The 12,825-nt window shown below is 38.8% G+C and overlaps 1 protein-coding gene across 1 annotated transcript in view; it reads right to left on the minus strand.

Annotated features, from left to right (window-relative positions):
• LOC138936787 (protein Fe65 homolog) overlaps positions 1-12,825 on the minus strand; it is a 143,998-nt gene that overhangs the window by 88,266 nt on the left and 42,907 nt on the right. The window contains exon 3 of the mRNA XM_070302448.1: positions 10,153-10,517. Coding sequence (XP_070158549.1) covers positions 10,153-10,456 — 304 coding nt within the window. The 5' untranslated portion in view covers positions 10,457-10,517. The remainder of the gene's footprint in view (positions 1-10,152; positions 10,518-12,825) is intronic.

Genomic DNA, 12,825 nt, shown 5'->3' on the forward strand with positions numbered 1-12,825 from the left:
TTTTAATGACTGCGACGATTGGCCGCTCGTCGCGACAGGATAAACGCGATGTATGAATCGAGGACCGCGAATTGTAATGCAGTGTGGGCATTATATCGTGCATTATTCCGGATATTATTGTCCGCGCCACGCCAATGAAAGCCGGTGCCTAATGACCCGCACAAATCATTGCCCAAGCATTGTCGTGTAGCTGCCAACTATGCGCATGCACGTGACAACGCGGCAAAAAAGTTCCCCTGTTTGCTCGTGAATTTGTCAGCACATTGATTGTTAAGCCCGTTGCACGTGACGCTGTTAATAATTGTAACAAGATTTACAGTTGTGCTCCACAAACTTGATATCCTATTTAAACGACATAATACTTTGTTGATTTAAAATATGACATAAAAAATATTTTTTTTAACGTAAATGAGAACATTGTTAGTGTAATAAATATATCTTGTATATATGTGTATGCTTTAGTTGTTTTTTTTTTTTTAAGAAAAGACAAACGAACTCATAATTATAATTATATACATATATCTACGTTAGAAACATAGAATTCACAAACAGAATCAGAATTTGTTCACTTTTTCTTGCTTCGTGCAAAATTTAGAAACGCAAAATTATGTAATATTAAAAACGTGGAATTACGTAAATATTACGATAATATTCTGGCGAAAAAAATAATTTTTGCGTGCTTCTTGGGTAAATGATTACGTAGGTTACCTAAAAGAGAATAAAAGGTAAATAGCGTGCGAATGGAGCGAGATCTTAATAGAACAAAAGAGAACGAGGCACTTGTTTCGCGGTATTTCTCCTGTTTTCACACGTAGTTTATATATTTGCAGAAAAAAATTGCACAACCTCAATTTTTTCCCGTTTCAGTGGAAAGGATAAAAAAGGTTGCGGTGAGAGAAATAGTTATTATATTTTCATGTAACCGACAACATCGAGTTATAAATATTTCTTACTTAATCATCATCTCTTTCGTTTTGTTAAAAAAAGAATACATATATATATGTATATACAATATTTATATCTACGCTACATATTAAGATGTTAATTCGTAGACAAAGTTTTGTAAAATAATAATGCACATTCATCTATCTCTCTTTAATAGAAGTTTTTCTTAACATTAAAAATACGAGTTACCTTGCTTTTGAAAAAAATTGCAATCCAACAGATTATTCCCCACGTTATTAAAAATCGTCACCGCGTAACAATCGACATTTTGAATAACCGACGAATGAATTAGACGTGCATAATACAACTCGAAAAAATTAGAAATCGCATTTAAAATCGCTCAATACCGCGCTATTTCGCTGAATCAATTTCATTAAAATTTCGACATCATCTGCTTCGAGCAATTACCGAAGGCTCGTTCGGCGCAATGCTACGTCGCCGAAGAAGAAAGAAAAGATTAAAAAGATGGGGATGCGGGATATAAAAGCAACAAAAAAAAAAAAAAGTTTACTGCAGGAAGCAGGAAGCGGATATAAATCGACGTGCAGCCCTCGTAATTGCGTTCGGCGACGACGGCAACGACGGCAGTAGCAGCGTCGCTTTTAATTAATGCGACACACTTTTTTTTCCCTATCACTGAAAAGTGCCATATCCTCGTAATCCACACCGCGGCGGCTCCCTTCCGAGTCCGTACGAACGCGATGGGGGGTTCGTTAAATAAATGGGAGAAAAAAAGACCTCTCGATCCTCGAATGCACTGCTTGGTTCCAATGCCGTTTCTCCGTCTGCCTTTGTCTCCTCACTTCTTTTCTCTCTTCCCATGTCGCGAATTGCGTGTATTTCCGTTTATTCCGGCCTCGCGCGGCACAGATTAACGAAATAAATGAGGCCGGAGGGTGCAACGAGTGCGTTTAAAGTAAAGCGGTGCACTTTCCGGGCGTCAGCATCTTGAATCCTATCGTTGCGAGCAATCCATTTGCGAATAAATATAGAAAGAGAGAGAGAGAGAGAGAGAGAGAGAGAGAGAGAGAGAGAGAATTAAAGTTTTCCCGAATATATTTAATGTATGCCATTATATATTATTTTATATAAACTAAATTTTATCTTTTTTAAATAGATTATTTCTTAAAATCTTCTTCATTTATTTTTTTTCTTTTTTTTTTTTTTTTCTTTACATTGATTCGCGTTAACGAAACAGCACATTCACTGGGAAAATAAGTCGGAACATTAGAGACGAAGAACGCAAAGAGAGCGGTCAATTTTCTGAGTGCGAGGGATGGTATGTCATGTCCTGCGGCAATTTCCGTCCTCGAATTGAAATGTTATTACGTTAGTGACACGTTCGGGTATTCTTCGTTCCTCCCTTTTATTTTCTGCCTATTGGCTCTCTCTTGTAAATGTAATTTGAGCGAACAATATCTATAATTTTAATTTATTATTCTAAAGAAAATTCCATCGAAAAAAAAAAATAATAATAATAATTAAGAGAAATAAGTTAAATAATATTATTTACTTTAAATGCTAATATATGTTTAATAAATAAATCTAACTTAACAAAAGGGTGTAGAAACTTCAAATCAAAAGAGATACAAAAACAGAAAACAGATACAAGGAAAACTTGACATGATCTGCAATCTAATTTGCCTCCAAGAAAGAAGAAAATAGGGAAAACGAAGCGAAACGCCGAGTCATTAATTCCGACATGCTGTATATGCGAAACGGATTCCGCGCTGGAAACGACAGTGCTATGGAATCGAATTAAATCCTGAATATACGATTTCCAGTGAGCATATCCTGGCGAATCACCGAAGCTTCGTTCGAGATTGTTCAAGTCACGTGCAATTGAATAAAAAAAAAAAAAAAAGGAATTCGACGGGTCGTAATTTATGTACGCACTTTTGTGTGAAGCCCGCGGTTTCGTAATTCACGTTGGAAATATCAACGTATCATTCGCGAAACGACTTTGTTACTAATTTAATAACTGATTCAATGAATAATACATTTATATGAATTGAGATTTAAATTATTTCATTACCTCATCCAGTATCTTAATTATTTTATTACCTCATTTTGATTTGTCAAAAACAATCGAGAATATTACGTGTATTTTCATAACGCGGTTGTATGCAAAACAAGTATTTAAATGTACAAGTTTAATAATTTAATTAAACTGTATTTAAATTTATTAGTTGGATAAAACACTAGGAATGTTAGTGAAAAATTGGTGAGGATTACATTGTATGAATTTTGCAACAATTTCCATCGGATTACAAAGATACATCGTAAAACTGTGTTTACGAGTTCAATGATTTCACATTTCAGAGTTTCTTTAGCCGTAAACAGATAAAAACTTTTGCCGAAAATCTGCGAATTTAAATTCTTAATTATTGGCCGAATAATCACTTAATTCTACGATCCTTTTGTGATATATAGACACTCTTTATCTTAATTCTCAATATTTGTCCTCTCTCAATTTTCTCAACGTTCAACGAGAACATCTTGGGCGTCGCAATGTCTCGAATCTTACATAGCTAGAAGATGGAAGGAAAGCCCGAGCCTCGCGGCAGTCTAGTGTCTTGAAAACAGGAACGGTGGTTTAATACCGACAGTGTCGTCCATCCCTCGTACAAGGGAATGGACCGACGTTGCTACCTCTATCACCCTTCTTTATTTTCTTTTCACTAAAATGAGACGGAGAGAGACAGAAGAGAGGAAGGGAAGCGAAAGAAGAAAAAAAAGTTGAAACGAGTAGAAGATAACCATTCCGGATAGCGAATTTTTTCTCACGGTGAAAAGGGGGGCAGGAGTAAAAGACGATGCCACAGGTGCAGAGAGAGGGAGATCTCGTGACTTTTATCGCAACACGGACTGCGTTAATTCCAAGCATCCATAAATTCATCCAGTGGGAATTGCTTCTTAACCTCGCCGGCATCGCGCTAGATCCCTCCTGTCGAAGTCTTAACTAAGGTACGTGATTTTTCTCGTATATTGGATTTGTAGTTATTATTAAATAGCTAGTATCGAACATTGTAATTATCAGCAAATCTCATATCGAAAAATTTCGATTTACGTATAATGGAATATTGCAAACACTTACATTCTATCTACAATATATGCAACATTAATCATTTCTGAGATAAGATCGCGTGTGTATTATGTATTACGAGGACTAATTATCCGGTAAAATTATTCCGTTTTCGAAATAAGGGCAAAAAAGAAGGAAAATAATTTGCCACGGCAATTCGAAGGATGGCAACGAGAGGTGGACAGAAAACCGAAGGGAAAAAGCAAACTTTTAATCAGTCGGTCTCCTCCCCATTATCCCCAACAACCATTCCGATTCTTCGAGGTTTCAAGCCCTCCCCCGCGCATCCCGTCTCGCTACCAGCGTGGGATGGTAACATCCGCCAAATTACATCGTCGCTAATCCCTTCCGGTGGCATTAATTAGCTCTCCCGATTCCTACAGCCATCGATCCTCAACGACAAGTCGGTAATTCGATTCTCTCGCTCACGATGCGGTTTGTAACTTGAGAACTACGTTAATACGCGCGATATTCGAAACCGCTCGGATCAAAGGCTCGGAGGTCGTTCTTCTTTTAGAATGATTAATTACATCTAAAAAAATTGTATCCTACATTTTTAATTTAATTGAAATTTAAAAAAATCTCCTTTACAATTTCATCAAAGCTGTTTGAAATTCACGGGTCGCAAATTTTCGAAAAAAATCTGAATATAATGTGACGATTTCGCGATGGGATTTTTGCAGAAAATTTCGGGGCAAAAAACTGTTGTGAGGAAGCGCAGCTTCTTCGTTCGCGTGCGTTGCGAGCCCACCTGTGCTCCTACACGACGCAATTTGCACGAACGTCCCGGTTTTGAAGCCCGCCGGTGGTTTTCGCCGCTTCATAGCTTTCATACGACCGCGAAAATCCAAACATTTTCCACTGTTCTGTTACGTAATCGCCGAAAGGAATAGAAATTATTTTTATTAAATCGAGATTAACTAAATTGAATATTTTTTAGATTATAAAATTTTTAATCCTATAAATAAAACACATCTTTTCCATAGTTATTTCGAGAAGAAACTAATTTAATTTCATTCGAAATTTAATTTTTGAAATATTTAATGTTTGAAATTAAAGAAAAATCATCTAATCGTCATCTTCTTTTAAATATTTGAAGCGAGTGAAAAAACGTAAAAATAAACTGAAATAAGCTATCATTAAATTATGTTACTAAAAGATAAGGATAAAATGAAACATATTGAACAATGCTATTTAAATACTGCGGCAGAAACGGGAATGGACAAAAATTCAACCGAATGAAGCTTCTTGTTTCAAGTACTTAATAATGGGACGGACAAAGGGAGTGACAGAAAAGAATTAGCTACAAATCGAAACACGTATCCCAGAGTAAGAAGCAAGATCTTTCCTTTGAACGCGCTTAATTGCAAGAACAGTTAGTTTCGTTTCTAGATGGCAGGTCAGACAATCTGACGAGAAGCAGACGGAAATGATTAACGACAAAAGAGAAGACCTCATTGGATCTCCGGAAACGGACTGGAGGGCGGCATAAAAAAAAAAAGGACTAAATCTCGAATCCGACGAAACGGTTAGAAGCCGCTGGTAATTACCCGATAAAATTCTTCCACGCGACTAAGAAAGGAAGGTTCACCCCCGTTATACTCGTTATCCCTAAACTACCCGTTTGTTCTTATAGTGTTCGTAAATCAAATTCTCACAATCCTCTAGACTTCAGCTGCGATCTAACGACTGTGTTGGAAGTTGTTATATACGATCTATCTCGATTACCATATTTTCCCAAAATTGCAACTTTTCCAATTAATATATCTAATTTATTTCTAATAAATATCTAATTTACACATTCAATTCCTTAATATTTTCTGTATCCGATACGTATCCAATAATCATCTCGGATATCCAGAGTAAGCAGCGAGTTTCTATCGCGAAATGCGTTGAAAGCACTCTCGGCAACGCGTTTTCAATCGCGCGGCACTTCTTCATTAGTCACGATTAACGCGAAATAATAGCGTCAGCCAAGAGCGCGCGATCGATAACGAAAAATAATTTAGCGCGCCGGGGCGAACTGGGTCATTGATTCGCTTCGCGTTAGTTGCCGGGTAAGTAGCTGGTAACGAAATTTAACTCCGACGAGCTTTGTAATAAACGGATAAGTAAATACATTAGCCACGCTGCCATAGTAACGTATAAATTCGTGATCCTATCGAATGCGCCGATAGCGATTCTTCTTCAATCGATTATCCTCGTTTACCGTTACATCGCGTGATCGAATTACTTTTCGATGCGCTTGAAATACACGTATTCGAGAGACGATCGCGCGAGGTAAATTATTTGTCGCGGAAGAAAATGGCTCTCTCGTGCAAAATAACGAAACACGTTTCTCGTAAAGAAACGTATAGCGTAGATTATGCGGAAAAAATCTCAATACAGAGATGAATGTCTACGAGTTTCGCATAAGAATGTGAAAATTATAGCGGAGCGTCGAGATAGATCTGAGTGAATCGAAAGTGAACGAATACCGTGGTTCTGAGTGGACGGTTAGTCTGACGGAGCGAATAGAAAATAATACCGGGCAGCATTGTTCTCGTTTCGCCCCTTCTATCCCCCTTGATCCACTCGACGTTCGTGTCCCGCTATTGCAGGATCATCCGCTCTATCGTAGAATTTTGTCTCCATCTCTCGCCTTCCTCATTTCCCTCCGCGATCCTTTCTCTATCCTAGTAGTAGTAATAACTCCAACTCGCATCTCACCCGTTTTTTACCGTCCCGCCTCGAACGGCATACGTATCCCCATTTATTAGTCGGGGTTCAAAAAGAGAGATGGAGAGAAAAAGACAGCCGTGACAGATTGCTACGTTTATTCCGAGAGGAGAAACGACGGCCGCCCGCATTATTTATCGCATTCGCTTATTATATCTATTCCGCCGCGAACTGATTATTGACGCGGAGAAAATTTACACCGGTGCATATAAGAATTTGTGAACGCACTCTGTCGGGCAGATGCAAATTTATCAAAAAGATAAATGTAAATAAATATATAAAGATTATCGATAAAATATTAGTACTGTACACAAGTTGTTCAATACGCTTAATTTTAATTCCATAAAAGGATTGCAGCCTGTAATGCAAAAATATTTTATTATCGATTTTAGCTTACACCTATCATTCTTCATTTCGCAACCTTGTTTCATTTAATTCGATAAAATATATTTCTATCAATCGATTGATTCTCTACCTTTTTCTCTCTCTCTCTCTCTTTCTGTCGCAATTTGACCCTTCCTGCATATCGTCCATATTTTATCGTCCCTTGAACAGGAACGATGAAGGGCCGCGATCAGGCCGCGACAGATCGAAACGTTTATTTGAAAGGGTGAATGCGTAACGGCGTGCCGGTCATGACTCATCACACGCGTGCCGATGAAATATACTTTCTCGGCGAGCAAATGAATACGAAAATTAATTTTCGATGGCTATCCTGGTGATTCGACCTCGTTTTTCAATTTTCCACACGCGCTCCGTCACCGCCGCCGCGTAATCGTGAAATATGATTATTCTATCTCGCGTAGATTATTTTTAACGCTCGACTCCTCTTCTCCTTCTCTCATTCTCATTTGTATTTTACAATTGTCGAAAATCAACCAACGATCGATCGGTATTGAATCGAGTCAGGCAGAAGCGATCCAATCACGCCGACTTTCGAGCAGCGATATCGTGCAATCCGGCGAGTTGATTGAAATATCCGGCGCGCTCATTTTTTCCATGACGAGATTTTCACCGGCCGCGGATTGTTTCCGCAATTTTCCACGTGTTTCCTGGAAACACTCGTGAATATCCTGTTTTTATGATCCAACCAAACTTTTCGCACGCAACGCGTATTGCTCGGAGTTAATCTGATTGAACACGAATGTAATATAGATACTTCTCTCTGTGTGCGTCAATCCGTTTTAAATTTTATTTCCTTTCCTTACGATGCTTTTCTCTTTTATCTAATTATTTGTCTAAACATTTAAAAAATATACATTTAAATTAATTAATAAAAATAATATAGATTTGTATCTGTTATCGCGACATAATTTGAATATCTATTCACAAGCCTTTATCCAATTTAAAAGCGTCGATATCTGAATATCAAGCGAAGTTTACGGCTGTAACAAAGAACGATACAATGATCGACGTGAGCTTCGCTTTCGCGAGTCCGTGTGAATTCGATAGAATTTCCCCAAAACCGAAGTGCTGCCGACAAACTTCAACTACTTTGCCGCCAGACGACAAGCGAATCGCACCCCGATCTTGCTTGCGATAATAGACTTAAACTGTCGATATACTGCATTGGAATACGGAAAGGAATGACAGTAATATCCAATTAAACATGTCTGACTGAGTTTGCGTAGCATGTTTAAATTTTATGATCAAAATTTTCTATATTTTCTATAAACGACTACAATAATTAACACATTTTCTCTCTTCCAGTATATTAATATTTATCTTAAACAATATATATTTTACAAATTAATCTGTATGCGTCTAATATCGGATAATACTAAGCCGAACAAATTAATCGACGTGAAAATATCTTTCTTTCCATTCGCATCGAAAAAAACCGTTATACCGACGATCGCGATAGAAGTAAATTATCCGCGGATTAAGAGCATCGTTCACACGTAAAAGAGGATCGTCAATTTCTAAAGGATCTTTCGGATATGTGAAACGATACTCCATTTTGGAGCGATTTATTAAGATCCTCGATGGTCTCCCAAGCAGAAAGTAAACCGGAGCTGGAAAACGAAACGAGGAAAACTGACCGGGAGAGAAGCCAAGAAGAAGAATGACCGTAAGACGCGGGAAACCTTAACGCTCTGCGAAACTGCGGGTCTCTCGCTTTCTTTCTCTGTTTCTTTTTTTTTTTTTTTCTCGAGAGCGGTGGGGAAATAAATCTCGCAACGTCATATCCTTAAACATACTTTTGCCGGACAAATTTTATCGAGAATAAAAAGAGAGAATTTTATAAGAATCGCGATACTTTACGCGAATCGGGCGAATTTTCGTGATGTAAACGTGTAAAGAATATCGTAGTAATAATTTCTTATTTACGATTTTCTTACATCAACGTTACTTACCGTTGAATTTCATCGCGATATACATAGAATTACTTGCGCAGTTCGCCAAAATTACCCGCAGCTGTTATTTCCCAATTCAATATTCATCACTTGCTCTTCTGTATGGATAGCGATTGAGAGAGAATGGGTGATTTTATAACTTACTTAGAAATTAATACGCGATTTAAGCTATTGAAAAGGATTGTTTATCAAACGTTAACTTACATATCGAATTCAAATCAGCGGGGTCAATTGTGTAATCTCGCAATTCATATCCCCTATTCTCCAGATTTATCGAGATATTGTTAACGCGACATAAATTTAAATACTTTGCTAAAATTTAAAGCTATTTAAAAAATATATATATATATATATTAGAAATAAAAAATCTAGTATACGATTAAATCCATATTGATATGGCAGCACTTGTCACTAAAAATCTATTTCACCGGAAAGATATTTATTTCTTCTCCTGGAATATTTGATAGACCGGATCGTACGTACGCAGACTGACAAATCGCACGTCGTGAAAAGCGAGGAATATTACCGGGTACAGCCGAGAAGAGCATATTTACTCGCGGACGTAATCACAGACTCCGTGCCGTTCACTTCTGCCAACGCACGGCTACTTTCGCGATGTCGTCACGTCACGACCGCGTGTATTGCCCATTAATGTGAACTACGGCCCGACCATTATGTTGGAATGCACGCTTACGAAATAAAAGACAAGGAATTGCCGCGCGTCGTGTACACCCACGACACCCGCGTCAGCCGCATTATATCGTATGTGCGACCTCCGATCTTTTCAGTCTCGACCAGACCTCCGACTCAAGTAATAATGCAATGGGCGTGTTCGCTGTTCTAAATCGTGTTACGATTTCGACATCCGGGACGTTGAGACATATCGAACAATCCCCGTTAACAGCTGTTACAAAAACAGAACTTTCGATTCAGCCCACGACGCTTAATTATTTTTTTGTCGACTGTCTCATCGAATTATATCATCAATTTGATATTATCAAGTCACAGTTTCTTTAGAGGCATTTCTTGAATAAATACGGTACTTACCCAAGAAGATCTCGTCCATGTCATCGGCGTGAAGATCAAGGTCGAGCTCGGGTGCTCCGTTGTTGCCGGTCGGAGCCTGATGGCTCCTCTTTGCCAGATCCATCAACTCTAGAAGATCGTCTCGCAGCTCGAGGCGGCCCGCGGCCAGAAGCTCGGCCAGCAGGGTCAGATAAGGTGAGGTCAATAGGCGTGGACTGGTAGCACGCAGGCAACCGGGTAACCAGACTCCTGGGAGACTGTAGGGAACCACCGGTACCGCTCCGGCACTGACGAAGCCACCGTTCAGGAGTTCGCCGCACAACATAGATGCCGCGATGACCTCAGCTCCTCCCTCGTGACCTTGGCGCCGCCTCGATGTCGACTATCTGCAACCACACCGCGCAGTGGCTTCGATTAATACGAGCGGGGATGGAACCTTCTCGAGGATCGGAGAATTAATTGCGAAACTTGCGGCGACTTTCAAAGGTTAACGGAGTAAGAAATGGGGACGAGACGCCAGCGCGAAGACGAGTGTTTCGCGACTTTTCACGATGAAAAAGTCGGTGAAGACTGAGCTTTACGAGAGTCGAGCGAGAGTTTTTTTTTACATCTAAAGAAGCGAGTCACCGATTGTATTTAACTAATTGAGTTGAGATCGCTACAGCAAGAATAATTATGCAGCAAAAGATTAAAAGGACTTGGAAATGTCATCGTAAAATTGTCTGGGACAAAAAAAAAAATTAAAATTAATCAAATATTACAAATATATTAATAATAATATTATCCATTACTTTCATAATTTTAAATGTTAAATAATTCGAAACTTTCTTGCGTTTTCCAAATCGACGTAGATCTGTTCACATTAAGTTAATCTCTTTTTAGAAAATAAATCGATACGCTATATACGCTGCAACTCTGTACGTAGGACGCATTTTTCTTCCATTCTACCGTGAACTTCGCAGACCATGCAAAGTGTTTCATTATTACATTTATTTATTCTGACGTAAATCTTCACGTCTATATGACGCAGTCAAGAAAATAAACCCCGTTTGCGTGTGAAAGTCAGTTTCTTTTTGAGAAAAATTTATGTGCACCGTACGGAATACGTATGTATTCTGGTTTTGTATATACGGGATTTGAAAAGTTCCATTGGCAGTAGGAATTCATAGGACACCCGTTTCGTTAATGTGCGCGCATCCTGGCGAAGAATTTCGCACCGTCCAAGTTGTCGCGAAGCGACATTAAATATAATAATTTCGTCAACGAACATCAAAACCAGAAGAACGAGGCGCAAAGATATAATAGTCGCGACGGGGAACAAAATTTCAAGTCTCAAGTCGTCGCGATAACAAAGGAACCGGGTAGAAGATAATACCGAACGCAAAACAACCGAGGAACAATACGGTCTCTCTCGGACGGTAAATGCGCACAATTATCGTGAAATACGCGCAAATTAATCCCCACCCATAGATCAAGTTTCGATGAAATACAAATTGAATAAAGTAACGAGAAGGCGGTGCGCCGTGGAGATAATGGAGATGACGGGTGTTTAAAAGCGAAGGCGTTTATAAACAATCTAACTGACAGAGCGATTCGATTTAATCGGCTTGATTTTTTGTAGCTAAAATAAGCTAAGTTTATCAATTCAATTATAATAACGTAGATTAAATCTTTCCTACTAATAAATATATATTGTTTGCACGTTACTCATCTCTAGTAAAATTCAGAAAGAAGCCTCTTGAATTGAAAGAGAAAAAGATATCCTCAATTATTATCCGATGTATCTCCCCAACAATACACTCGGCATCCGAACAGTTAAATTCACGCACAATTTTCTCACGCGTATACTAGACGAGAAATTCGCGATAGACGACGTGGATCTTTCGATGGAAAACAGATTGCGGAATTTCAGAGAATTTTCTTAGAGAGGATACGCGGACACATTCGGTCGCGGACGTCGACAATGCGTCATCACTGAAACGGCGCAAATGGAGTGTGTCAGACAGAAAACCGGAAGTGATCCAATGGGTGGAGAGGCATTCCCATGGAACCGACCGCATCACTCGATGCGATGCATGACGTCAGGCTTGGCGCGGGTGTGAGTGCATCGAGTGATCTCACGGCGACAACGCTGTGATAAGCGTCCGATGCACCCGGCAATGATAAATGGCAGAGATATGACAGTTTTTACGAAATCATCCGGTAAATAAATTCGGCCTTATTTTCATATGTTATAAATTAAAAGGTTGCGCTTATGATTGATTTAATATTACAAATGAAAAAAAAAATATATGTTTGAAAGAAAGAAGACGTAATTTATAAATACTATTTTTTACTATATAAAAGTGTAAGCTTTCTTCAATTTTGAAATGAAAATTTAATATGATTTTAATTTTCATTAACGGAATGATCTTGATAATCTGACAAGAATATATACATACAAGAACTACATTATGTATCGAGGAAGATGAACTACGTTCCTGGATACACAGATACATATTTCCTTCACCGAGCCAAGCGAGACATATCAGAGGTGAAACACGCACAGAGAAAACATCTCGCTCGTTAATCCGATCGCCTACGCACGGATTCCCGTCGTACGAGATTACATCTCGCGAGACTCGAGATTATGTCGCGAGAAATTCCCACCAAACTTCGGCGTCCCTGAAATTCTCGATCGGAATTCGCGGCATC

This window comes from Polyergus mexicanus, unplaced genomic scaffold (assembly GCF_030449975.1).
Source record: "Polyergus mexicanus isolate NDT 795.1 unplaced genomic scaffold, iyPolMexi1.0 SCAF_10, whole genome shotgun sequence".
NCBI lineage: Eukaryota > Metazoa > Arthropoda > Insecta > Hymenoptera > Formicidae > Polyergus > Polyergus mexicanus.